The 27,944-nt window shown below is 40.6% G+C and overlaps 1 protein-coding gene across 3 annotated transcripts; it reads left to right on the top strand.

Moving 5' to 3' along the window:
* Nucleotides 1-440: 440 nt before the first annotated feature.
* dagla (diacylglycerol lipase, alpha) lies at nt 441-27,917 on the top strand. 3 transcript variants are annotated; one of them, XM_028402007.1, is made up of 21 exons: nt 441-1,121; nt 12,112-12,213; nt 12,342-12,553; nt 12,702-12,803; nt 12,891-13,029; nt 13,112-13,199; nt 14,194-14,328; nt 14,426-14,503; nt 14,804-14,928; nt 15,263-15,413; nt 16,525-16,608; nt 17,030-17,107; nt 17,350-17,430; nt 17,654-17,796; nt 18,689-18,757; nt 18,842-18,914; nt 19,236-19,444; nt 20,253-20,379; nt 23,638-23,804; nt 24,027-24,044; nt 24,476-25,580. In XM_028402007.1, the coding sequence occupies exons 2-21, from the start codon at nt 12,119-12,121 to the stop codon at nt 25,578-25,580; spliced, it is 3,279 nt and encodes a 1,092-aa protein (XP_028257808.1). In that variant the 5' UTR covers nt 441-1,121; nt 12,112-12,118. The 3 variants fall into 3 exon arrangements, with proteins under 3 accessions (XP_028257808.1, XP_028257809.1, XP_028257810.1); XM_028402008.1 differs by lacking the exon at nt 441-1,121 and having other exon boundaries at nt 12,119-12,213; nt 24,476-27,917; XM_028402009.1 differs by lacking the exons at nt 441-1,121; nt 24,027-24,044 and having other exon boundaries at nt 12,119-12,213.
* Nucleotides 27,918-27,944: the final 27 nt, after the last annotated feature.

The following is a 27,944-nucleotide window of genomic DNA, read 5'->3' on the forward strand; positions in this document are numbered from 1 at the left end:
ATTCTAAAGGGCATGTTGAATGTGTAGAAGTCCATATAATATTCTTAGACTGTTTTTAATTCAGTGATGTCATGACATTTCTAAGAAACATGTAGTCAGAATATATTTAATCAGGGTGAGTCTGGATCTCTCCCTGCATCCCTGTTCTTTCGTAAACACAAAACAGCGCATGCGCAACACTACGGGGGCACCAACCAACATTTTTACCTAAAAATATTTTTTTTTTAAACAAAATGCCTTTAGGATTGTCAGCTTCTTCAAACGGTAGTACAACTGAGCAAACAAATGACTGTGTCAGATCTCCCCTGGGTCTTTCTGGGTGACATCACGAAGGGGAGCGGCCAACCTCCCGACACACTCCTCTCTTTGAACCAGTTGATGATTCCTTGATATTCACAAACCACCGGTGGCGCTCTTTCTCCGCAGGATCTCCAAAGTGCCTACAATCCTCCATTTACGAAAACGGGTCAGGTGTTCGTTGTACGGCATTTGCGCAACCAAACGCGGAAGGAGAATAGCCAATTCCTACGTATTTTTCGGTGGGAAAAATGTCCTAGGGGATGGGCTAGATTCTCGGGAAATGCTGCTGCTCTCCGTGTCGGGGTTCGGGAGTTGCCCGGACTGGTGACACACGCAAGGCACCACTGTCCCCTAACTGAAGGGCTCATCTTGTTCGTGAAACCAAGGACTATTTTCTTTTTCTGGGTTGAAATAATCATGCCGAGCTACGACGGGAGGACGTGAAAATGCTCCACACTCTGTGAACAACCACAGCCGACGACGTGTTGCAATTAAGCAGAGAAGCGAGCCGCCAGTCTCCAGCGGTTTCTGAACGACCGTGTCATTAATTGAGCTCTTTGATGGTGTGTATCAGGTCTGCTGACAGCCGGCAAATATCCGTTGAAGGATCCGGGTTCTTTGATGTCTCCGGGTCCATTCATCCGCCTGTTGTAATGACGTCTGCACGGTTATTATAAATCTATCGAGGAGACATTTGAGGATTCATCCACCCAACACGGAGCCGGTGTCGGGGAGGCTGAGTCGGGTCGGCAGTCGGAAGGATATGGGAGAGAGCGCGGAACCGATGCAGTGGGTCTTGGCAAGACATCGTCAAAATACAGGTGAGCAGCAGCAGCAGCAGCCGAGGGACACTGACCGAAAAAAGTGCTCATAGCTATGGACACACACATACGGGGCAGCAAAGCCCGCCACGACACCGTCGGTGTGACCCGGCTTTTAAACCAATGTTTAAGACACGTTTCTTAGGCCACATCTCCATTAGCTAGGCCTGCAGGATGCCACCTTAAGCAGCTGTCCTGATTACACGAGATTAGGCTGATCGACTTGTTGGAATCACACATCATCATGCTGTTGCACATATAAACACAGAGAGCTCATACTTTTAACCATTTTAAAGACATCATGCAGTCTGCAGAGTCAAAGTAATGATCAAATCATTCACAAGTTACAAGAGCCACACAGTGACAGTTTATTAGACTAATTCCAATACCCATAAGTGTCAGTAAAATAAGACATTTGTGTTTCATTTTCTTTTAGTTTATTCTTTATTTATTATAGCTAATTGATCTGTCCCATGCTCTGTTAATTACTATGGAGGAGACTCTTCTAACCAAGCATAACCTATATGCCAACCAGCGTTTATGCTTTTGGTTCAACAGTAGATGACACCCTTCCCTATTACAAAAAAAGGACCTGACACAGTGGCAGCAATGTGGAATGTCACACCTGTTTATCAGTCACACTGAATACTTCACTGGTAATTTGAGTCTGTTCTTTTCTCATGACATCCAGCTGTGCATACCATTTTCTCTGTTTTTTTTTTGTCATAATTTTTATGCCAGAGAAAGTGCAAATGCCTTCATAAGGCAACACCAATGATTATCAGGAGAGTATCCAGCTGTCCCCAGGAGGATTATATCATTATGCTCCTGAGTAACTGAGCGACACATTATTTGTGAAAAACTACTACTAATGAATACAGGGAAGACGAATTGAGGGGGAACTAGTGTGATTGTATATATATTTAAATACAGTCCTGGTTTATATATTCAACATTTCCACCCCGATCTTCAACTCGTGATGAGGAGGTGGAAAAGCTGGATGTAAAAGCTTTCTTGATATGAAGTATAGTTATGTTTAGAGCAAAGAAGGACAGCCAAGGCTAAGCCCAGCCTTGTAAGGCTGCATCAACAACACAGTGTAAACACTTGATTCACTGATGTCCCCAAAGGCTTCACTCCTAGAGGATACCAGGAGTGCCCCGCGGAGACCTGGCAGATGTGTTGTCTCCTTGTTTTCACCATCATGTCTGTGTGAGCGTTTCTATACGTCACTTCTTAATGTGCCAGAGAAGTGTGCCTCCTCTTATTGACTACCGACTTGTTAATGTACTCTTAATTCAGCAGGACCTAATGCTGGTGTTAGGCCTTTCATAGGTAATTAAAGAATCCCACTTCTATGGGATGAAGCACCAGCAAAGCAGAAAAAATGTGCAGTGTTTTGGTTCTGCAGATACCCAACAGCATTAATTATAGAAGAAGTTTAGTCATTTGTCTCGTTTCAGTGTTTTCTGTTAGTCTTTTGAGAGGTGTACAGAGACATTATTTCTCATTTCTCACAGTCACATTTAGTTTGGGCAACTTTCTAAAATAGAACAAATGCATACAGAACAAATATCTTACCTAAAGACTAAGGTATAATTACTGATCATTGTTTCTTTCATGCATTACTTCACATTTCTTCCCATGTGGATGCTTAGTGGATGACTTTCAGGAAAGAAAATGGGGAATGAAGAAAATGGGTGTCAGTAGAGCTTAGTATATCTATTTTCTAGACATGTTGCTGGAAATGCAAATTCATGAGTGATTATGAGGCAATTAACATTTTCAATATGCATTTGCTAATAACCCTCTGTTTTATCCAGTGACTGTGCAGGATTTTGATTTATGCATGCCATATGTATTGCAAACATCATAGAACGCATGCACAGCCTTATATACCAGAGCATCACTGATCAAATGATTTAGGCAGTATTGATGACATGACGGGTGTTTTGCATGGAGGTGTGTGTTTGTGTGTGTCCTCTCCCAGACATTTTAATATATTGCCAAATCTTTAAGTTGCAGTTATTAATAGATAATGTTCAAAGTGGGTGAAGATAGCACTGTAATGTTCCACAATACATTGACCACACTGATGAAAGCCAATAGCTGCAGTGAAGTGTTACATGGACAAAACTGCTGCAGTTATTTTCAGTATCTGACCAGATACAGTAACGCAGATAACGACATGGTTTGTGGCAGCTTGCCACAGACAGGTTGGCAGACCACATATGTTACCACCCCAACACAAAAAAATCAACTATACACAAACACACATCCAATCTGCAGCATGCATACTACCACATCAACTGAAAGAAGAGAAAATGAAGTGGGAAGAGGTGAAAGGGATTGAGTGGGTGGCAGTGGGAGAAAAAGATGGAGAAAGAGGCAGAGGGAGAGTAGGAGTGAGTGGCACATGGCTTTCAGTCTAAAAAAAGATGAGCAACACGAAACCAAAACCAGAATGTGGATTAGCTAGATAAGGAAGATGGGTGGGGGGGAAGGCTAGAGGAGAAAATGTAGGTTTCCTCTGCACCGAAAATGGTGCAGATGCACATGCACAGTTTCATGCTCATAAATGCCCTCTGAAATATGAATACTGAATGAGTGTGTGGGAAGGAGCGAGCATTATGATGGGAAGACGGAAGAGGAGAAAGAGGAAGGCTGAGATGGAGGTAGGAGAGGGTGAGATTCTTTAGGATGGACACAACACCGCTGTGGTGTGACAGAACAGGGAGAGACTGGATCATTACAGACGGCAGGAGCAGAGTCAGGGATGTGACAAATGCTGGAGAGAATCTTGATCTGAGCAGTGTAACACTGACCCCGGCAGAAAATGAGAGAGACTGGAGCAGATGGATGTATGACAGTGAGTAGAGGAGACGGAGAGATTTGGGACTGTGCTGCAGTCACACAGTCATGCCAGTCCAGCATAACCTCAGCATTTTCTGTCGACATGCCTTTGTAGCTTGTCTCTCTAGGATTGTGCTCATCACCTCACTGCATGACAAACCGTCTTCAGTCTGCATTCGTCCCCTCCAGCGAGTACTTTTCTTTTCTGGTTGATTCCTATGGATTTTGACAGCTCAACGAGCTACCTGCAGGACAGGAAAGCAGCTATAATATCCATGCATCCCAATTGGTGCCCACAGAGCCTCACCAACAAATGCTGCAATAACATAAACTCATCAGCATCGCTTGGCACAGATGTGAGTCAGACCTATCAGGAATGCTGATCGAACCCCTTCCATATGAAAATTTTAGTAAATGGCCAATACTCATCCTCGTGTGAAGCTGCTCATTACATCAGGTGCGTAAAGACCAGCTGGAAATCCAGACATTGGTCTGTGAATATACAGAATAGATGTTCTGTTTGATACATTTTTAATTCAAAAACTGAACGCACCACATAAATATTCACAATCTATGGATCAGCACAAGACTTGCTGCAGTAAATTCCAAATACATCCACAGTCTTCCTCCTGAAAAGTCTTGTGTTGGACACACCCCTCTAAAGGCTTGTGAATTCCACCCTGGCATGTAAATGTTTAGTGTATTATTTGCATAACAAGCCAAAGCATTGACTCATTTTTTTGTTTATCTGCAATTTTGTATTCCAGTAGTACTTACTGTCTGACTTTTGCTTGTATAATCATTATAATGCCATCCACTAGCTAAATCCAAAGGGGATCAATGCCATATTTGTTTAAGTTACTCAAATACAATAGCTAAAGGTACACAGCTTCTCAATTTCTGAAGCGGACACATCCTGCCCTGAAGTGTCTGACTCAATGTGTGTACCTGTGGAAAATAACAACTATTAAAAAAACGTGTTGCTTTTAGCTTCAGCCTGAATGTTTTTTGGACCTTAAGGTGTAAAATGTAGCTGTAAGCAGGAGCCCGCTAGTGACAGGTGTGTTTTCACTTCTCAAACATATGTACATATATAAATAGTTTCTATCTTTGTACAATTTTGATATATTTTATGGTAGCATTGTCCTCAGAGAAGCACAATGAAACAACCATTTGAAACGGTGACCTTTTAAGCTTTCAGAGGATGTTGGTTTGACACTCTCGTACAGCAGATTATAGGTGGATTATTCTCACTTTTAGATTTGAACTGATCTGTTAAAAGCAGCTGTCCTGTTTTTTTCATCAGAGTCAAGGCACTCTTGCTTTTTGCTTTTATCATATTTATTTTAAATAGGTTTAACAATGTTACAAATTGCAGTCAGTGAAAATATTTCTTTTGTTGCGATAATAGATTAGAATTTCTCAGCTATTTGTTTTCAAACCAGTTTGTAAAATCTGATTGTGTGGATATGCAAACTTAGGTGTCTGTGAGCTTGGTTACAGTGGTGATAGATGCTGAGGTTACACAAGGAGAGGATGTGATAGAAAATAAAGAGGCTGTAACCAGCAGGCTGCGTGCCACAGCTTGGCTTGATTCTGTTGCTGCAGCAGTCTCACTGAGAGTGAGATGGAAGAGTAGGATATTAAACACCTGCTGCTAGTCATACCAGATCAACCTGCTCCTTGTAAAACAAGGAGTATACAGCAGTGCTGGGCTCTAGTAGGATCTGAGCTTGGTGTTTGTGCAGATTTTAGATTCAGGTCCAGTAACTGTGGCTCCCTCAGGAGTTTACTATATTGATGTATCGACAGTGTTCTGTGTAATTATTTGAACAGGTGAGTTTTTACCTTTTTATTAGCAAGCATTTGTATAAGAAACTAAATGGCTGTAGTTTTAGACCCTGTGTACGTAGACATACATAGATTATTGTGTATTTTGCTTGTGGAAAAGGTGCGTACACACAGAGGTAAAACATTTCAGATGCTATGCTGCATTCCTATGCCTCGATTGTCTATGTGAAAGACAAAGCCACGATGATAGACGGGGAGCCCTGTCATTGTTGTTACATCATTGTTTTTGCGTCACGTGGGTATGGGCCTGGCACACAGTAACACGCTGTCTGGAGCACAAAAGGTTTGCTCACGTGCAGAAATATATCATAGCCTTTGCACAAAACACATGTCATTTGGTGTGCAGATGGAGTCACTAGCTCAGGATGCGAGCCAACATGTAGCATGACTCACTCAGACTGCGTCTATCATATCAGTTCAGCCAGGAGTTGTCTGTGCAGTATGCAGTATAGTTGCCCTAAAGGTCAGGTTTTAGACATTTGGATGCTCTTTTGATCTCAGATTGTGAACACAGTCATTGTATGGCTTGAGGGGACCTAAAATTCTACCTCATTAACAGCATTAGGAAATTTCAATTATTGTCACAGCATCAATAATATTGGCACGTTTGCATGAGCATCTTGAAGAAAAAAATCAATTGTTTGGGCAATGAATACACAAATGGAAACAACATGCTCTGTAATATACTGTAGAAGTACTGTATATTGTAGTAATAATGGCTATATGGGTACAAATAATGTCCAATATAATGGATTCCAAGGCCACTCACAATATTGAGTATTACATACAACTATAAATCCAATTTGTGTGAGATTAAATGTTATTTGTTATATAATTACATTTAGGGCAGGAGATGGCCATGCATGAAATGAAACACAGATTGTCTACAGCCATTTGGTTTTCTTAGATCACCAGCAGTTGTGTTTATTTTCCACCATTGCCTGAACCATACTTTCTTTAATTAACATTATTTGTGTAGACCATTATCAATACAGGTGATTAAAGAAGTTGTTTGTTGTCTGACACACATTCGGGTGCTGTGGTGGTTGAAATGTTGGTGCCTTTTGTGTTCATTATTGCCTGCTGTTTGACAGTAACATCAGTCAGTATTATCTGTCAAAAGTCTCCACTTTTTTCTGTGTGCTGGTTTTGAAATGTGGTCATTGTGTTGCTTTAAATCACAAATGTGTCCAGGGAGGTTTTCCATTGTAGCTTTTTAAGGGTGTTTTCATACAGTCAAAATAAGCTGTAAACAATTTTTAGGACAAAGTTTGGCAGCATCTGTGTGGCATAACATGTTTTTATCTTTTGCTGCTTTCTGATTATAAGGGGGGGGGGTAAGCTATGCATTATCAATCAAATGACAGTTAAACATATTTAGATTACTTGTGAATTTATGTTAAAGAAAATGAAATACCCAGTGGGCTTCAAACCTCTTGAAAGAAATCATGTATATGTCTCCAACTGATGAGCATAATAAGTTTGTATGAAAACTTGAATTAATAATCATTTTGTGCTTATAATTCATCAAACTCTTTCAATTGAATTTTTTAATCAATCTGGAAGGCTGTGGCTACTGTGACTAAAGCAGTTGAATATCAGCTCAGTGAGATAGCGTTCGTGTTGGTGTTTGACTCTGGTGAAAAGTGTCTAAATGCGTTTGCTAATGTCTACAGTAGGAGCCACACAGCACAGCTAAAAGGGTAGCATCCTCCTGGTGATGGATGGGAAAACCCTTGAGGAGGCCACTGCTATTAGTGAGGATGGTGGGTTGAGGCATGAGACTGATGACCAGAGTTGTCTTCCATGAAATGAGGCTAGCAGAGCTATTCTCATCAGAGGTCAGGGCTGATTGCTTGAACTGAAAATGGCTGTAATCAGCTGGGTTTTGTTTGTTACTGTGCAGCTTGATACATTGCCAGTACTAAGGTTATTAAATTTCAACTGTATATAATTTTAGGATTATCTTGAAATGTCTTTTAATCAAGATAAAATAAGTAAAACCTGATACTGAGCACCTTTCACAGGTGTGTAAGTCCAAGACATTTCTGACTGGATTTGGAGAGTAGAACGTTAATAAGGCTACATTTTACTGAGGTGGTCTTTACACATAGATCTCCTCAGAATCTCAGGAGTGGTCAATGGGAAATATTGATTGACCTCTTAATATGTGGTTGCCATTGCTGAAAAGTGTGCACACAAGCTAAGGAATGACTGAATAAATGGAACACAGTCTGTTTATCTCATTATTGTATTAAAAGGATTTGTAACAAAACTCTGACTGGCAATGATTATTTACCTCCAGAAACAACTGTGCTGCTAACAACAGTGGTTCTTCAAACTGTTTACACAATGAGTTACGGGTCATTTTATTTAATAATAGTCAATACCTGTAATTCCCATCATCTGAGATCAAATTGCTTTTCAAAGAAAAATGCAGGATTCTCTGGCTTTAGCCTCTCAGAAGAAATGATTTATTGCTAGTTATTAGTTTTATGTGTATCTGTCATATTAACTGGGTTGAACAAACTGATGGAATCACCCAAGCATTATTGTGATTTGAAAAAAAGATATTAAATTTATTATTAAATAGAAATCCAACCATAGAACGTCAGGAAAAAATGTTTGTGTAAGGAGCAGTGCTCCAAACAAATAAACAACATCCTAGTGTAAATGACCCATGCTCCTGTTTAAAGTGATGAGTAGTTTTGAAATGCATCATAAAAGGAAACTGAAACTTGACAGTGTAGATACACACTACAAAGAGTTGTGTCTTGCTCTCTACACCCATTTATTTTAAAATTATGTCACTGTTTTTTCCACTGTTGAGGCCTCTGCTGGGAGTTTAAGCCATATTAGCTGATAACATTGTCCCCAGCGGTCTACTTTGTGCCTTTTGCATTTCATTGGCCTGATTGTTCTGCCCTAAATGAGATTTGGGGAGAGTTCAGATGCTCCCTTATTTTTTCCCCCCGGTTTCTCTTCTCCCTCCCTCCCTCCTTTCACTGTCCTCTTTAATGCTACTCCAACCCAGATTGAAGTTATGGCTGCAAGGTGACGTGTCATATGAATCCATTCCCATGTCCTTGTTTCCCTCACAGGCTCAAGCTAGGTACAATAGGCTCAAGCTAGGTACAATAGACATTATTGAAACCTGTAGTTATATCACAAGACTTTGAGGATATTTTGTTGCTCAGCTAGTGCCCAAACTCTTACACTGTTTTCTGTGGGAGTCTGACAGTATTCTGTTTTACACTGCTGCAGCTGATTTCACTGTGTTGCCTGTCCTCTGCCTGAAAGTCTGCCAATCTGTGAAACCACCTGCTGTAGTGCTTTGATTGGAAGCAAAACCTTCTACTGTCACAGCACTGCTCATGGTTTGACCTATTTGCTTTGATGCATTTAAGCATTTGGAGTTATGTGCCAACACACCTCACGCTGCTGTGAAAACATTTTTTGTGTGTGTCACTGAAACATTGAAGTAATTAGTTGTTCCTTGCCTGATATAATTGTGTGACTTCTAAAAAAGCTGACAAGACTGTGTAGATTCAATCTCATACCTCCCTTTTGAGAGTTTAGTTTATTGTTTCTTAATTAAGCAAACATGGCAAGTGTCTGTCAGTTTTTGTGACGGTCTGATTGTGACCAAGATAGAATTTTTCCTTGTAGAAACAAATGATGTGTTTTTTTTCACGCATCCATATCAGAAATCTCGCAGTCAGGTGAAGAATGACTGCTTGCCTAATTAGGAGAATTAACAAAGCAAAACTAGTTCTACCAGTTATTGCTTTCACTCAGAAGGAAGAGGAGTGTGTTATTGTCATGTCCCATTATATAGCATTACCCTTTACTATGTAAGCCCTTAATGCATGTGTAGATATAAAATCCTTGGCTCACATCCTGTTTAGTGCTTCACAATAGTCATAAATATCTCGAAAGTTTGTCAGTTTGGATGTTCCCTCTTTCTTGTGCATTGTATTTTCTTCATCCCTTATTTTATGGTGTGCTACCACAACCTTTGAAACAGTGTGTTACTGTTTTTGTACACCAGACGCGTCTCATATGTTTTATACGGGTGGTGGTGCACACTAGTGGCAATAGTTATAATGAGTTTTGAGGTAAGATATTTGTGATGGACAACTCTCTATTTAGTTAGATGCTCTGTGAGAGATGAGTCCTGGTAAGCCGTTTAGGGGCCCATATTTCATCCTTGGTCTAGACTTTGATCTATATTCACACATAGTGCTGGTCAGTGCAGGTGTTTGGACTCATCAGGTAGCCGCTTTGAAAATAGAGTGATGGCTCAACTCTTAGAATAAAAAGATGCAGAGCAATCTTACATATGTTTTCAGCATTAATATTTATAGATTAGCATGAACATGAATCAAGTCTCTATTTTGCTAATGCTAAGCTCATTCACTGACTTACTGAAATTTGTCATGTCTAGTGGACTGTATGAGGTGACAACAAGGTCACCAGTGTTTGTTTGTGTAACAAAACAAGAGAAGGGTTTGTAGAAAGATACATGTCCTCGAGATCTGTCATTTTTCTTGTGATACTTTACACATCTCTGTTGAGAGTTATGTGGGTGGCAACAGCAATGCCTCAATGAAGTTACTGGGTTTCTTTCTTCAGAGGTAATTAAGTGATTTCTTGTTAAAGTACAAACCAGGGACATTTTATTCTCTGCACAGAGATTGTTTTTTTATATATAGTTTTAGCTTATTTCACAAAATTAGCCATGCTCAATGATGCTGTGCTTTCTTGTCTTTCTTAGCTCATTAACTCATTATGTACAAACTAGATGTGCAAAGGTGAGAGCTCCTTGACATTGTGCATCACAAAGCTGTAAAGTGTAATTTTTACAGCACTTTATTACATTTTACAGAAATAGTGATAGTTGTTAATGTGTAGTTATATTGGTCACTTACACTGTTACCTTCTTAAATAAAATAGCATGGGTTTATCCTGACTTTAATTTTATGACATTCATGTCATCTCAGCCTCACACTTACATGCACAAAGAAGTGGGCACTTAGTCACTGAGTCTCCTAAATTTCAGCCAAAGTGAAACTAAAGTCCTGTGCAAAACTTTTAACAGGACCAAGACGCATAAATTCAGAAAACAGAAGTGTGAACAAACTTGGAAAATATGACCAATGGAATGCCAAATGATGATTTTTGCTGCACTACTAAATTGTGCCAGTACTCTGTGCAATCTGACCAGTTGCCATTGGAACTGACTTTAATACACAATCTCTTACCCATTTAAGTTAACAACCCAGGTCTGTAGCTTCTGCATTTTGTTCATTTATCATTCCATGGACTTACTTCAGCTGTTACATTTAGGGCTGCCAAGGAATGTCATTGCATATTTTTCAGCACTATTAATCTACTCCCTGCTGGATATCTCTGTACAGTCCTACATTTACTGAGTTTAACTAGAGAATGACGCAACAGAATCTTTGCTCTTTTATGTGGGCATGGTGCAAAGTGAGACTTTAACAAGTATGATGACTGTGATATTAAAGAGTGGATCAAGTTTCTGCAAAAATATTCTGAAACAAAAAAAAAAACAGCCAATAAAAGGTGTTTTTTTTCTTTTGCTTCCTAAGCCTATCACGACAATATAGATAGATGTTAGAGTGCAGTCACTGGTTTTGGCATGTGGGTTGGTGTACTTAAAAAGCTGTCCTTAGTTTTCAGCAGATAAAGGCTGTTTCAGCCTGTATTGGCACCATAAGGCCTGCATCAGCCTCTCCGTGGCTCTCCTTCCTATATCTTTCCTACTGTGCCTTTTATGGTTCATTTCAGTTTAGCCCAAAGGCGACTTGTGTTATCATCACATTGTTTTTTTTTCAGAAAAGAATGGACATAAAAGAAGCTCTTCTATGTGGTCCTTATTAATTTAGTAATACTTTATATCAAATCATTTTTCATATTCTGTCTCTGCATCCCTTAACCCATTTTGCCTTGTTACCTCCTATTATCTTTCACTCATCTCCTCAGTGAAAGTCTATTTTTATTATTATCCCTGCAGCCCCTCTCACTGAGATCAAATTGTAGAATGAAAAAAGGGAACTGTTCTACCATGCTTGTAATACAATGTTCTGATCTGTCAAGACATCAATGCTGGAGTAGTGTAAACACATCGTTCATCAAATTTCCTGTGCAACTTGTCTTTGAAAACTGCTACACCTGTGTTGAAACGAGCTGTTTGAGAAGCACATTTCCAATGATGTCATGTATCCCTGAAGATTTCGCTCTCCCTGCTATTTTCCCACAGGGCAGTGATGCCTGGAATGGTGATGTTCCGGCGGCGCTGGTCAGTTGGCAGTGATGACCTGGTGCTGCCCGCCCTCTTCCTTTTTTTATTACACTGCATCTGGTGAGTCACAGTTTCTTCAAGTATTGATTTTGTGCATGTATATTTCATGCTTAAGTTATCAGTGGACCTCTGTAGAAAGCTGCCTTTCTTTATGTGAAATATAAACCTCTTGGTCTTTTCATGCTCAGGTTGGTGGTTCTGTCCGTGGTTCTCTTCGGCCTTCCATATGGCTCCGACCAGTCCTGTTCTGTAACACTGGTGGACCATGGCCGGGGGTACATGGGCATACTGGTCAGCTGCCTTATATGTGAGAGTGCCATCATGTGGCTGAGCATGAGGGGCAGCATTTTATACACACAGCCCAGGGAAGCTGTACAGTACGTCCTCTATATACGGCTAGGTAAGACATCGTGGAATGAACTTTGATGCTCACATAGGATTAAAGAGGGTAGTTGTGAGGATTAGTTTGGCTTTCAAGTTTCAGAACTATATTTAATAGAATAGGCTGATACTAGTTATTATTCTTATCACTCCCTTTCTCTTTTCAGCTATTCTGTTGGTTGAGCTGGTATATGCTGTAGTAGGGATTGCTTGGCTTGTCCAGTATTACCAGCCGTGCTCTGATGTCACTGCCAAAAACCTGGCTTTGGGTGAGCAAAAGAGGGAATAAATTAAAATTTTGACTTAAAAGTGTTTTGTTCTGCTTGAACCTGAACAACATTTTTGATACTCTGCAGGAATTGTTGCATGCAACTGGCTAGTGATATTCAGCGTGTGCATTACCCTCATGTGCACCTTTGATCCAACGGGTCGGACTTTTGTCAAACTGAAAGCAACCCGTCGGCGTCAACGCAACCTCACCACGTATACATTAAGGTAATAACAGGTTTGTTCTGCCTAGACACAATGATTTTAACGCAAATTCAGTCACGACAGGATTCTTTTTCCTCTCCATCAGACACAGGCTAGAGGAAGGCCAAGCTAGCAGCTGGAGCAGGAGACTAAAGTTCTTCATGTGCTGCACAAGAACCCAGGATACACAATCAGTGAGTCCCACACACTTACTGTTTCCTCTTTATATTTAAAGCAAAACATAAAGAACTAAACCCAGAAATATGTCATGCTTAAAAGTGAGCAAGTCATTAAAATACCGTTAATATATGAACCCCTGCTGATTTTGCAAGTTTAACAATGAAATGATCAGTCTATAATTTTAATGGTAGCTTTATTTGAACACTGAGAGACAGAACAATAACGAACACCTTTAGTATTTGGTGGCAAAACCTTTGCTGGCAATCAGAGGTAAGATGTTTCTTGTAGTTGGCCACAAGGTTTGCACACTTACGTAGTTCGGATTTAGTCCCACTCCTCTTTGCAGATCCTCTCTAAGTCCTTAATGTTTCGTGGCTGATGTTTGGCAAGTCGGCCAACAGTTTTACATACCACAGTTTGACAGCTGTCTGCTGTCAATCTGTGGTATACTTTAAAACTTACAGTCCTATTGCCTTTATTTTGATCTGTACTACACTGCAGATAAGATTTTGTCAGACTATCCCATTGACAGAATCTGTTCACAGACGGACAGTACTCAAAATCAGGCCCTGTGTAGTTCCCACTAGAGTCTACTGACTGGAGCACATTTTGCCATGATGACACACAGACAGACTAACAAGGCAAAAACAATACCACCCACGTGGCTGGTAAACATCACTGTAGCCATCGTTGATATCTAGTTCTAGTAATGAGCAAGTAACTCTTTGTGTTGTCAGTTTATTTGAAAAGCGTTTTCCTCACTACTGGGTGTAAGGCCAGGTCATACACCCAGCAGGCAAAGCCAAGTGTTTTCTCTGGTAACATTTTCAGCTCTTTTTTACAGTCACACATTCAGACACTTTTATCAGGACATACTGAGCCCACTGACACCCTGTCTTGCCAATAGCAATAGTCTGAACACCGTTTTAGACCTTTTAAATGTTACATGATGATAACATCTGTCTCCTGTGAACTACTGCCTTCTTTTGTATCTCCTTTCATGTCCAGGATGCGTATTCAGAAGTGGCCAGCCTTTTTGCAGAATTCTTCAGAGACCTGGACATTGTGCCTAGTGATATTATTGCTGGCCTGGTACTTCTCCGCCAGAGACAAAGGTCCAAGAGATCTGCCATCCTGGACCAGGTATCAATATCTGTAAAAATATACTAAGAGAACAATGTATTCAAGGGCTGCCATAAAAATATTTTACATTTATCTGCTCTTTTTCTTTCTTCCAAAGGCCAACAATGACATTATAGCCTTCTTATCGGGAATGCCTGTCACTCGGAATACTCGATACCTGGATCTTAAGAACTCAGTACGTTTTATTTCCTGTGTGACAAGCTGAACAAGCTGAGGTTTCTCTGTGTTGATGTGCCCTGCAAACTTATGTTTCTTGTGAAAAGTAAAGGGTTGAGAATTCAGATATTAATGGCATGCAGAATCACAAAGGCCTTTTTAAATCATTCATTTAGCCTTACTTACCTCCTTGTACTTTGAATTGGATTAATCGAGGTTATACACAAACATCAATTTTTCAGTTGTTTAGCTGCAGTCATTTTTTAATTGAAGATATCGGAATGTTTATTTGTTTGTCTGTCTGTCTTTTTTTACCCAGGGTGAGATGAACATGTACAAGGACGTGTGCTATTACATGCTGTTTGCCCTGGCTGCATATGGCTGGCCCATGTACCTGATGAGGAAGCCTGCCTGTGGGCTGTGCCGCCTCGCCAGCTCCTGCCCGTAAGCACTCAAACATACACCCGCACAGTTTTGATCTGTTTGGTTTCTGTGTCTCTTGAGCCTCTCCAGTGCAGATCAAATTTCACATGCGTCAACACTTGCCAAGTGGTAATCCACTGAGACAATATCACTCTAGTGAGACCCACTCACTGACACAAGCAGTGTCGAATTAATCACACACTCACATCCAGATTGTTGGTGCTGGGATGCTAATTATATCTCTATAATCTTACTTGTTTACCCTATTACACTTTGTGTGTCTTCCAACTGCTGTTCATAAGGAAATCTACTATTGTATACTGTTTTTTTAACCTCCTGTTTTCTCTCTTTCCAGCTGCACATCAGTGTCCGGCTCTCGTTTGTCTCAGTCCGTGACAGTGGAGGAGGACAATTGTTGCGGCTGTAATGTGCTAGCCATACGCAGGCACTTCCTGGATAGGGATCTCAAGCAGGTTCACATTGTCTACACTTCCTGCCATGATGCTGTGAGTAATCCAACAAGTAGTCAAAGGTGTTGGGGCTTTACTTCCTCAATAAAATAATGGATAGGAATAGTTTTTAAATGTTTGCAATCTGTGTCTTATTTCTTAGGTGTCACATCCTGGCATACAGTACATACAAGTTTGTAAACCAGATAGTACTCTCGTTAAACTACCTAACATGGGTGTAGAGTATTGCACATTCCTATAGGAGCTTGTCAGCTAGCCTAGCCGTTTAGCAGCTTTATTCTGTAGTTTTGCCATCATTTGTCTTTTTTATTTGGTTATTAAAACACTTTACATAAAATTGTATTTATCTCTGATAATGGAAATCAGAGTGAGAGCGTGACCACTTCCTCAGCAGTAACTCAAGAGTCTGCAGAGTAGGTGTTGGGCTCTATCAACACTACATTTTGTCTCTATTTACAGTTGGCATGGATAACTCTTCTCTTCATGTAAAGAGAGTTACAATAGTGCAATGACACATTTTGCTGCATTTTGCTCAGGGAGGTTATGTATGTTGTTTAAATCTTGTGTGGTTTGGCTGTAAACTGTTTATAGAAGCTGCTGCATTACTGCAACAATAACCCCCATTTTTTTAAAAAATAATAATTTTCCAATAACCTGAAGTTCAGTGGCTGACTAAGTATACATATATTTCCATTTAAAGTAGCAATGCGTTTGCTTTTAGAAACAATATAAAAAGTTATTTCTCTCTTTATTAATGTTCCAGTCTCTGTCCATCCAAATGCATGCATACTTTAATTTTGTATTGAATATTTTCTTATTCTCCAGCTTTTAAATCTGTTACATTTTTTTTAATCTAAATACACACAAAATAATATCATGGAAAGTTTAAAAAAGTAATCTATAGCAAGAATGCTACACACCATGTGAGTAATTTGGAAAGGTTCACTGAGGTTAACCAGCACTATAAATTCCTTGACTTAAATGACGGTGGCAAGTTGACAGAGGTTTGAGGACAATGCCTGTAAATGTGCTCAGGTTGCTGGGCTGCAGTGAAACTATGATGCACAACCCCCACTCCTCCTTTCCCTTACTTACATGGTCCTCTCACTGCCTAACCAGTTTTTGCTGTTGACTCTGCTTCACACAGGTGTACGAGACTCCATTTTTTGTGGCAGTGGATCATGCAAAAAAGAAAGTTGTCATCAGTATCAGAGGAACCCTTTCACCAAAGGTAAATGTCCTATTCTATGTGTTTTAAATGACAATATATCTTAAACTCCCTCAGAATATTCCCTGACCTCTGTCAACCCAGCGCCTCACAATACTAACACCTCCAGAGCAGAGATGAAGTTCTCATGGGTTTAATGCAGGGTTCTCCAACTCCTACATCTTTCACACATAGAGCAGATACGTGACTGACCATGTTTAAAGATAAAGGGCCCACCCACTTTTATACACAAGCATTTGGGAACTGAACCCACAGCTAAGAGATTTATCAACCATGGTGCAGAGAAGAATGGTATTCAAGGTTTCTTAGTATGAAAGTACTAAGATGGATCTTAGAATATTTAAGTGTAGTTATATAACTTTGTCTTTGACTCTTCTAGTTGCATTTTCTGCCTTAGAATGGTTAATAATCTCTTGTGTGTCAGGATGCGTTGACTGACCTGACAGGAGACTCTGAACGTTTGCCTGTGGAGGAGCAGCACGGGACCTGGCTCGGCCACAAGGTCAGACATTTAATGACTCACCTACATCGTTCTTCTCTGTGCAGTCTCCTGAGATTTTCTTCTCATACTTGCTCTGTGTCAGCTTGTGTCCCAGACTTGAAAGGTCATTTCAGTTGCTAATAGTAGACTAATTACTATGAACATTTTAATAAGAGGTTAATGGTGCAGACTTGCTGTCCATATGTCTTTCTCTCTCACCATCCTCCATCCATTGAATTTCCTTTCTGTTTCTTTCTGTTCAGGGGATGGTTTACTCAGCAGAATACATTAAGAAGAAACTGGAGCAGGAAATGATCTTGTCACAAGCTTTTGGAAGAGACTTGGTACGTGACTCAGTATTCTGTGTAAAGACTGGCAGGCTCAGTAATGAACCTTTTCCTAGACTTTGTATTCGAGGCAGCAGTAGCTGTGTAACATTGCCATAATTCTAACCTCAGTGTATACAGCAAGACTGCTATTTTACAAATGGCACTTACAGTGACTATCTCCACTGCAGTAACAAAAGTGGGCTGTTGTGAGTGTAATAACTCTTGCCGTCTCTTACAGAGCAAGGGCACCATGCACTACGGACTGGTGATAGTCGGGCACTCTCTTGGTGCAGGCACTGCTGCTATCCTCTCCTTCCTGCTGAGACCTCAGTACCCCACACTTCACTGCTACTCTTACTCTCCACCTGGTGGCCTTCTCAGGTGAGCCAGTCTTAGCTTGTTTTGTTCACAAGTCCCACACCTGTTCAAACTAAGGGTGATGGGTCCTCTGTGATATGGTGTGCTTCTAAAGTTTTTAAGTCTTTATTTCACCTTCACATCAGTAGTCTCTCATCAAGTCTACACTATACTGCACCCAGTCGTATTGCTGTGTGCAGTGTTTGCCATACAAATCATGCTGTAAGGCATTGGTAAATTTCACGAAAAACCAAAAAACAGCCCTTTAAAATTTGGTCAGGGTGGACAGGGTGATGGGGAAAAAACATAAGCCTTTTTTCCTTGAATGTGTTGCTCCTCTTAGTGAGATTTATCTAAAATGTGTTAAACATTTCTAATCCATCTAATTGATCAGGGCATTGATACATATTTATCACAGAGCTGAATGTTTTTACAAAACAGGAAACACCATTTCTACCAAAAATACTGATACACGTGCCCCCTCTTCTACAAGCAGCACTTTTCCAGTATTGCTGATAATGTCTTTTTCAGAGTTTGTGAACTGAGACTAGATGTCTATTTTCTGCTCACATGCAAATCACGTGTTGCTGGTGGATTCACTTCTTGAGAAACATGACACAAATGCAAATAGAAGGGAGGGCCAGTTTCTTCTGAGAGCTCAGCTCTTACAGTTATAGTTCAAATTTTGTTTAGACATTTGTATTCGATTCTTCTGTCCATTTTATTCAGTATCGTATCAGTGTGGTTGAAAAAATATTGGGTATCCCTTAAATATTTATTGTAGAATATTGTACAGTCTGTATACCTTAATTTTGTACGTATCTTTGGATTAGAGTTTGTTTGAAATGCGAGTTGGAAGTTTTGGTTGAGGACACTTGTTCTTCTTGTTTAATTTATGTTTCCTCTATTTATCCAGCGAGGATGCCATGGAGTACTCCAAAGAGTTTGTCACATCTGTAGTATTAGGAAAAGACCTGGTACCAAGGTATTTTTTAAGAGTTCTATAGTATACCATGGCTAACCTCACATTTCTGCAGTGCTACTACAAATAGGCTCTGGTTTCTCATAGGCTCGGCCTGTCACAACTGGAGGGTTTCCGACGCCATCTTCTGGAAGTCTTACAGAAAAGTAACAAGCCAAAGGTGATTTAAACTCTTGGTAGAATAAAAGATGACACTCAGATAGACCCGTAGACCATTTGAAGAATGAAAGTGTAACCATGGCTGTCTAGAATTATTATTTCTTAATTTCTGTCCATTAAAATTGCCATTCCTGAACAATTGCTATGGTTGCTGCAGATGATTAAAAATCTTTTTCCACTCAAGTTTTCCATACACTGCTGTTGTCTTAGCTGTAATTAAAGCATCTGTCTGTTGCAGAACAAAAATGCTACAGTATAGAGAAGATAAATATAGATGCTGATCTAAAATTACCTAACAGCAGTTCGTCTTTCTTTGCTCCAGTGGAGGATCATTGCGGGAGGCACTAAATGCATCCCAAAGTCAGAGCTTCCAGTAGAGGATGAGGATCCTCAATCTCAGCCGGCAGCACCCCCCAGCAGTCGCCTGTGGCTACACCCCAGTGACCTCAGCATCGCCCTATCAGCCTCCACACCTCTCTACCCCCCTGGTAGGATCATCCATGTGGTGCACAACCACCCTCCAGAGACATGGTAAGAAACCCCCTTTGAAAGCTTTGAAAGTCAACAATTAAGTACGACTTTTCAAATATCTTTATTCAGCATCTCCTGCTCACATTTGGTTAAGTAATTGTACAACTGACGCATTGACACAGTTGTGTTAAAGCAAATGTGTATATATGTTTCACACCTGCTGCATAAAGGAACTGCCAGTCCAATGGGAAAATGTAAACCACTGCATACTGTAGGGACAGTGTGGGTTTACAGTGTGTCACGCAGCACTCCCGTGTTCTTCTGTCTGCAGTCTGATATCATAGTTTATTTTATACTGCTGCTGTGTCTTGTACAGCGTGGGAATGTGTTTAAACGGAAAAGCTAAACCTTTCTCTCCCATTTCTGGTGATACTGAGATTTTGAGTCTGTTAGACAATGCTGTCAAGCCAGGCCCTCTGCATCAACTGGGCTGTATTTCAAGACCAAAACACATTACAGGGATGTTATGAATAATTAATGACAGGTTAGGTGTCATTTTATGCCTTAAAAATAGATGATTGATATCTGTGATGTGACATGGTTATCACATCTGTTAAGTCTGTTATACGTTGGTAGTTTCTTAATGATTTATATAGGTGAAATATAAGCTTTATAGAAAATATGACTTTATGCACTATCATGCCACTGAGAATAGACTATGAGTGGATCAGTAAAATAAGGACATACAGAAAGGAACTGGTGGGACTCACAGCTAAACGAAAAGTACAAAAAAAAACATGTGTTTACTCCATTTTCTTCTGACTGACAGACCGTCTCTCTCCCTCTCTTTCTCTCTTTACATCTGCAGCTGTGGCCAGGAAGAGCCAACCTACTCAGCTCTGTGGGGGGACAACAAGGCCTTCAATGAGGTTATTATATCGCCTGCCATGCTTAACGAGCACATGCCCCACATGGTGATGGAGGGCCTAAACAAGGTCTGTTTTATCTGTGTGCATGCATTTGAATTTTTAAATGTTGAAGAAAGTGCTTTCAAATGGTATTCTTGATTTCTGACTCTGGGTGACTAATTCCACTGGTGATCAGTATATGTGTCAATTGCCCTTTTGCAGCTTTCTCTAAATGACTCCTTGTCTTCAGACATTTCAGATTTTGGGCACTGCACAGAGTTGCTCTTTCACACTTGTAGCAAACAGCAGGTTATTGTTTGTGTCAGGCTCATTCTCACTGCTGGAGATAGATTTAGCGCATCATTGTTCTAACATACAGCTCACAGGTGGTACATTTCAGGGCTTTGATGTACGTGTGAAAGGGGCGATAAATAAGTCACAGACAGACACCAAATCTAGTATGTGTATTAGATATATGCCTTTAAATCAGCTCATGTCGTGACTGAATCATGCAGCAATCAACAGGACTAGTTATGAAATTCTAAGTGATTGAATCTGACATCATTGTTCACTTACGCATGTGAGTCCATCAACTCACCACAGCTTGTTTTCTCCATATTGCTCCCGTCTCAAAGCATGGGAACTGTTCGCTCATGGTTGGTTTCATGGTTCTCCATTATTTGTGTGTGTGTGTACTTCATAGGGTATTAATGTGTATGTTTGCATGTGAACGTTTCACTTCAGGGTTTGCGCTGACTTGTGACTGGTTGCAGAGTTGATGTCTGTTCAGTTCTGTCTGTGATTTTGCTGGTTTGTGGGGCTCATACTCATGCCTCTGATTTGATGTTTTTGTATATATGCCTGCTCTGTGTAGTATGTAGTATGATACCTTTGGTGTTTCTGCAGGTACTGGAACCATTTTGTCCCATGTCTGAGCAGGAAAACTCAGAAGCAGAGGAACTCGAAGTCATTCAGCCTACCTGCAGTACAGCTGTGTTTAGAGCCTCACATAGGGAATTAAACCCTACCCCTCCCCCATTTCCTTCTGATTCTACATCTGCCTCCCACAAAGACCTGTCCTGTACAGGCTCCCTCACAGAGACTGAGGCTGTCACTGTCCCTCTAACTGTGGTGGCTTTTCCTTCTTCTCCAGATGCAGAGCTTGCCCTTCAACCTCCTCCTCCTTCTCTGTCAGACTCTACGTCTGCCTCTCAGCCATGCTTGGTGTCTGTCCCTTCACTTTCTAATAGCCATTCCAGCTCTCACTCAGGACCGCTTCCAGCTGTGGGTGATTCATGCATTCTTCCAAACCAAACCCAATCAGAACCACCCATATCTCAACCTAGTGAAGACATGATTGTGGATTCTCTTTGTGAAATCCTTTCTGATGAGTCTATCTGTACTCGGATAGAAAATTCTCCTCTTAAGATGGTAGTGCATAGCCCTTTGCAAGAGATTCCAATCAGTCTGTCTGATTCTGTGGCATAATCTTACGACATAAACATGGTATCATGTATCATGTGTAAGTAAGTGAGTAAGTATTAGAATGTCCCTTTAAGCTAATCTTAATAGTGAAATCAAACATTTTGTCTCAGGATTTGATGCCAATCTTGGACAAAGCCCTTCTCAAAAGACTGGTACCATTAAAAATGTCATCATGGAGAAGGTGGAGAGACTGACATTTTTTCCACTAAAAATCAGAATGCAAGGCAACTTAACAGCTATAGCAGTTGAGCAGAGCCGCCTTGCAGTTCCAGCTGGCATAAATGCTCTTTCCGCTAGCACATAAACCATTGGCTAAACGCAACAAGTCCAGACGTGTTCACTGTAAGGAGAACAGGCGATGTGGTAAATTTGATCGATAAGTGGTCCCTGGATTACATAACAGGTTAATGATGTATTCAACAATAGAGAACTATGTAGACCTCAGAGTCAAAAATGGCTTTTTGGAACCCTACCAGCACTCTGCCCTGTTAATGAGACCCACTGTCCAGATTTCCTTAAATCAGCCTTTCATCCTTTTTCCTTTCCTTTCTCAGCTACAGGACATTTGTTCAAGTGCTTTGGCATGCACTTTGTAACCCTGCTTCTCTACCTAACACATTTTCTTTGTATTCCTAATGTTTCCATGGTAACCTCATTTCTTCCACATTAACTGCTCTTTCTTCCTCCTTGCCTGGGTTTTTCGGTTTTAGCTGCAGTTCTCCTTTCTTTAGAAACTGTCAATTACTCATCAGCAGCAGAGGAAGTACCAAAGGGGGAATTAATGTGTAAATATCAAGGACTCTGCTCTGCTTCATTGCTCTACTGAAAAACTATTGCTCACAGCGTAACGGATGTCTTATTTCGGCATGACTTTCTAGCTCTTATTACTAGTTACTACTACATTCCATACAGTTATATGTTGTAATGTATTCTATAAATATAATATGTCAAATGTCTATTTGTTACACTCATTTATTTAATGTCTTTATGTTTTTGATGCCAGATATTTTCTGTTATTTATTTCTTGCAGGGGTCTTGTCGTCTTGTCTGGTCACACTCACTTTAGTAACACTACCATGTTTTCATTTGTGATCCATAACCATCTCTATAACCCAAACATGTTTGTTTAATATACATTTTTTTTAACCCATCTGTAAGTTTTGTATCATTTTTCACTTGGTTTTATCATCGTTACATTCCATTGTCACGTTTTTTTTTATGTGTATTCATGTCTTCTCGCTGTCTCCATTGTTTTATACCATTATGTGTTCTTTTGAGTCATTAAAGATAAACAAATATTTGTAGTTGTGTGCTATGATTTTTAATTAAGGTTTTGTTTCTATTGACATTTATTTCTGTTAGGCATGAACATTTTTCTTTATTGTTTTTCAAAGTATTTTCAGGTATCACGATGATAATGCAGGTCTTGTGTAGCTCGGGCATTGTGACTCCATTGTGGGTGCTGAATGTCAGTTAGAGTAGGTGTAAGCTCACCTTTAGATTGCACCTATATTCATCAGAACTACTTTTATTCAAAATATATTACAAGACAGTCATATGTGTGATGCAAAGGGTACCAGATAAATGGTTTATGTATGAAACTTTATGTTGATATGATTCTGTTGTCAGTAAAATAAGGTGCATGTGAATCAATTTTTATGAGTATGAAGTATTATATTTCTTTCATCTGCAGATTTATTAAGCCTATTTTAGCTGATAAAATATCTATGTTGGTGTTTTTTTATCTAAACACACTTGTTATTCTGTTTATGCACATCCTCCCTCCTCTCTTGCCCTTTTTGTTACTTTTATCAGTGAAATCATGTGTCTGTGTATACCCTTTGTGCCTTTGTGTGACAGGTGCTGGAGAACTACAATAAAGGGAAAACTGCTTTGCTGTCAGCAGCCAAGATCATGGTGAGCCCTACAGAAGTGGACTTGAACCCTGAGACCATGTTCATGGACACATCAACAACCTCTCAGCAGCCAACGCCTACAGCCCACCACCGCAGGAACAGTAGTGTTCGGTTAGTACGTCAGTCACTTCTCATAGTGTGTTTGAACCTAAAAAACTTGTTCCTAGTTTCTACACTAAGCTTCTAAGCTGTAGGGGTAATCACTGAGACATATTTGCATTCATTTACTCAAATAGCTAATACTAAATATACTACTGCTACTAACTGCTATTTTATTGTTCTCTCAAAATCATCATTTCTGTCTGTTTTGTTATGTTTAAAAAAAAAAACAAGACAAAAACCATTGTTACGGTAAGCAAAGCATGCCAATACTAATTTTGCATAATGTGCCTCCTTCTCTCATGCACGCATGCACGCTGTCTGACCACAGATCAGTTGCAACGTATGGTAGTATTCAGTTCCCACCTCGCCCTCTCTGGTTTAGCCCCTGTCCAAAGTCAGTGTAGTGATGAATGACTTATGTTACCTCTCCTACATTAGATACTAATACTAGGACACACTCCCAAACTCCCAGTCTCTTGTTTGTTTTTCTTTCGTCTCTCTATTGTAGTGTTTGCCTAATCTAGATATAGTTTTGATACTAACACGTTCCCATTTTTCCTTCTTTAACCCTCTGTGAGTTGTTTGATCCATCTTTGATGTATGTTTTGTGTTTTGGATTTCCCCCCTCCTCCCTTTTTCCCTGTCACTACTCTCCAACCCGTTCTTCTGCTCTCCTCTAGTTCTTGTGCCCAATCTGAAATATCTCTGGATGGTTTCTCTGAGTGCCCCCCTCCCCCAGTGCCTGTGGTGCTGCGTGGAGCACGGGAGCGCCTGGCTGTGGAGCTGAGGGACCGCAAAGCACCGCTAGCTGTAATGGAGAGTCTCTCAGACGCAGAGTCCCTCTATAGTCTGGACTCCCGACGCTCCTCAGCTGCGTTAAGGGGTTCGCCAATGCTGGGTAGCCTCCCATTCCCTTTGGATGCCCCAATCCCAGAGGAGAACCCATCTCTCAGCTCTCGCACTGAACTACTGGCTGCAGACTGCCTCTGCCAGGAAACACCAGAGCACCTGGGTGAGGTTGGGCCCTTCTTTACCCCACTGGAATCCAGATCCACGCCGGATTATCCCATGCGGCTGTCTCCTGCCACCCCTCGCTACAGTGGACACCATTCCCCAGCTCTCTTGAACCAGAGTGTCTTGGCTCAGCCTTTCAAACCAGAGACTAACACCACCCCAAAAATGCTTCCCGATGGAGATCATCAACAAATGCCTGGTGTCTACAGCCCAGGGAGCACTCCTAATGCTCCTTTAAGTCCAGGCATTGGTTCTAGACCAATGGGTAAGGAAAAGGAAGACTGGGAGCTGGAGTCTGCAGAGAAACAGTTGAGTGCAGAGATCAGACCAGATGCTTCTACTCCTCCAGCCCAGCTATCCAATGGAAACCCCAGCCAAGCAGTGCTGGAGTTTGCACAGTACTTAGACTCTTTATTCAGACTGGATGGCAGCAGCTCACCACCCCTGGAGCTGTCTGATGGGGAATCAGAGTCAGGACGGGGCTCCTTTGGGCAGGGTGAGTGTCTCGGAGATGGACAACGGTTGGATGACAAACAACTTCTGGCCAGAGCAACACTGGAGCCCAACCTGATTCCCAAGCCCCCACGCACTTTTGCTGGATCTGCTGACCCCTCTTCGGGCATATCTTTGTCACCCTCCTTCCCTCTCTCGTCATCTGAGGAGCTCAACGACCTTTCACCTAGTGAGGGTGCCCCAACAGGCATGCACACCCTACGAACATCTAGCCCTTGTCACTGTCCTGAAGAGAACACACTATCTTCTATGGTTTAGTGTGCTCTGAGGGCTTCAGATATAGAGGTGCAGTCATCCAAATTTTAAAACATATCACAGTACATGCATGCGATGGAATGCCGTCACTCATCAGAGATCTAATGACAGAATTTGACTGGCTGGCTCACAAACTGTATCCATTCTTCAGGTGTCCCTCTTCTGAATTCTGTTTATAGCATTTTCACACTATTGCAATGACTAAGAAAAAAAGAAAGATACCTCTCTCTGCATGCCAGGGGGCTGTGCTGCTTTTGGGTGAATATAAATAACTGTAGCTTCACAATGCCATTCCAAAACAATGTTGTCTCACCCACATTGGGACGCATCCACATTACACCACTTCCCTGACTTTAACAAAATCAAAAGGGAGAACAGTTAACTGAGCAGGGATTTAAAAAAAAACTTAACACTGTAGAAGAGGTTAGCATAGGCACATCATCTGGGTTGATGTACTGTACGACTTCCCGCACCCTCAGCAGCTCCAGAAATTTATCCAGTTTTTATTTGATTTTATTTTTTTAAAACAGGAATGTGAAGATGGACATATTTGTTGATACAAGAAGATGTTAAGAAATGTTCCTCAGGTCTACAAAGAATTGACTTTGAGAAAGAGAGTAAGTGTGTTACATTGGTGAGAATCCATGTGTCTTAAACATTTAGTGATTGTGACAAAGTTATTACAGACGCCTATGGATGTTGAGTCTTTTAGTTACTCTTTATAGTGCATGAAGACTTTCATTTTATTTTTTAAATTTATTTATTCTTGTCAATAAGCCACATCAATTGGCATTTTGTTCCTCTTGCACACATGAAATTGCTCAATTTACCCCCTTTGCCAAAACAAATTTAATACATTGTCTTGCCAAATGTGTTTATGAGATGTAATTTTGTATATGTATATGAATATTTGCTTTATATGAACATAAGCTAAGTTCACTCTCTTCGCCCTTCTCCATACTGTTGGTTCCCATGTAGACTGTTAACACAGCAACACAATGGAAAAAGATGTCATCTTGACATTAAAACACTGCCATGGCTTTCGTTTTCAAAGACATAACCTCTGCGCACTGGGTTCGAACAAACAAGAAAACTTGCTAATACTGTATATTTCTCTTTGGAGACCTCCTAGCAATGTGCCCAGGACAGAGTCTGCATGCTTTATGCATTTCAGAGTAGCATGGCTGGTAATATTTGTCATTAAGCCACAGTAAATAAGCTCTAAACATGTCAATATGTAAACTTTTGAGATGCCCAGGTCACCAGACAGGACCAAACTGCGTATCCTAAAGGTGTCCCAGGAGATTGCTTCTCTTGTTCTGAAGGTGCTCTCAATCATTCTGGACGTCAAGGTGTTTGCTTCCCTTTAATCTGGTTCATCTCAAACATTCTTGAGGTTGGACTTAAGTGGGCTTGGAACATTTCCTATTTGAAATACAATCTTCCATATCATTCTGGATGTTAACAGGTGGCTCACAATTTGCATTATTTATTACAGTTAATGTTGTTTTATTGCTATATTTGATGGTATTATTATCCTTATTGCTCTTGCAGCAGATGATTTGATGTCAGTGGTTTTTATCTCAGTTTTTAGGACAGTGTGGGGAAGTTTTTAGACTTTTCCCAAATGTAAGGAGCTCTATGCCTTTTTTTGTCCGAGTGGAAAATATATTTGTCAGTCTGCCATGGCATGTTTTCTGTAATTTACGGTAATTTTTTTTGGCGAGGTGAGACATGCTGTCGAGTGACGGCCTCCTCACAGCGACACAGCGACCTTTGGTGCGAGCTTGGAGTCACCACAGTGATCTGCAGAGTCTCTGTAATTGGAATGAGATTCACTGTGGTTACTCATAGCAGACGGTTCCAGACAGTTTGCAGTCTGACACTACTCAAGTCATGCTGTCAATCCTAGTAGATACACTAAGATTGGGCCAGCAGGGTTTTTTCTACATTTCAGTAGCTTTGCTTACAGTCGGTCACACACTAAACACTGCTGAAAGAAAACGAAGGAACTACTTTCCACCATGATGTGTACAGCACCATCCTCTATGTGTAATTATTTATGCAGATGTCTAAAAAAAGGTGAATTCCAATAGAATCATGTAGAAAGAAACTATATAACAACAAGGAGATAATGGCTATATTAAAAGATATCAGTATTTGACATATAGAAGAAACTATTTCATCTTAAAGTTATATATTCAAACTATTGGCAGATTTACAAATTGGTCTATATTGAAAGAAATAATTCAACTATGTCTTGTCCACGTTTACCTGGTTTGCTTCCCTTTCTTTCCTGCCCCACAATGAGAATGTATTTAAACCCCTTTCCCTCACTGCCCTGCCTGTAATGAAATAAACTACAAA

This window comes from Parambassis ranga, chromosome 3, assembly GCF_900634625.1.
Source record: "Parambassis ranga chromosome 3, fParRan2.1, whole genome shotgun sequence".
Lineage (NCBI taxonomy): Eukaryota > Metazoa > Chordata > Actinopteri > Ambassidae > Parambassis > Parambassis ranga.

What these genes read in the sequence shown, in the direction of transcription:
- dagla (XM_028402007.1), top strand. Translation starts at nt 12,119, where the DNA reads ATGCCTGGAATGGTGATGTTCCGGCGGCGCTGGTCAGTTGGCAGTGAT. An exon ending in GGAAAAGACCTGGTACCAAG is followed by an intron (nt 18,758 to 18,841) that starts GTATTTTTTAAG and finishes GGTTTCTCATAG; the next exon opens with GCTCGGCCTGTCACAACTGG. An exon ending in AACCACCCTCCAGAGACATG is followed by an intron (nt 19,445 to 20,252) that starts GTAAGAAACCCC and finishes TTACATCTGCAG; the next exon opens with CTGTGGCCAGGAAGAGCCAA.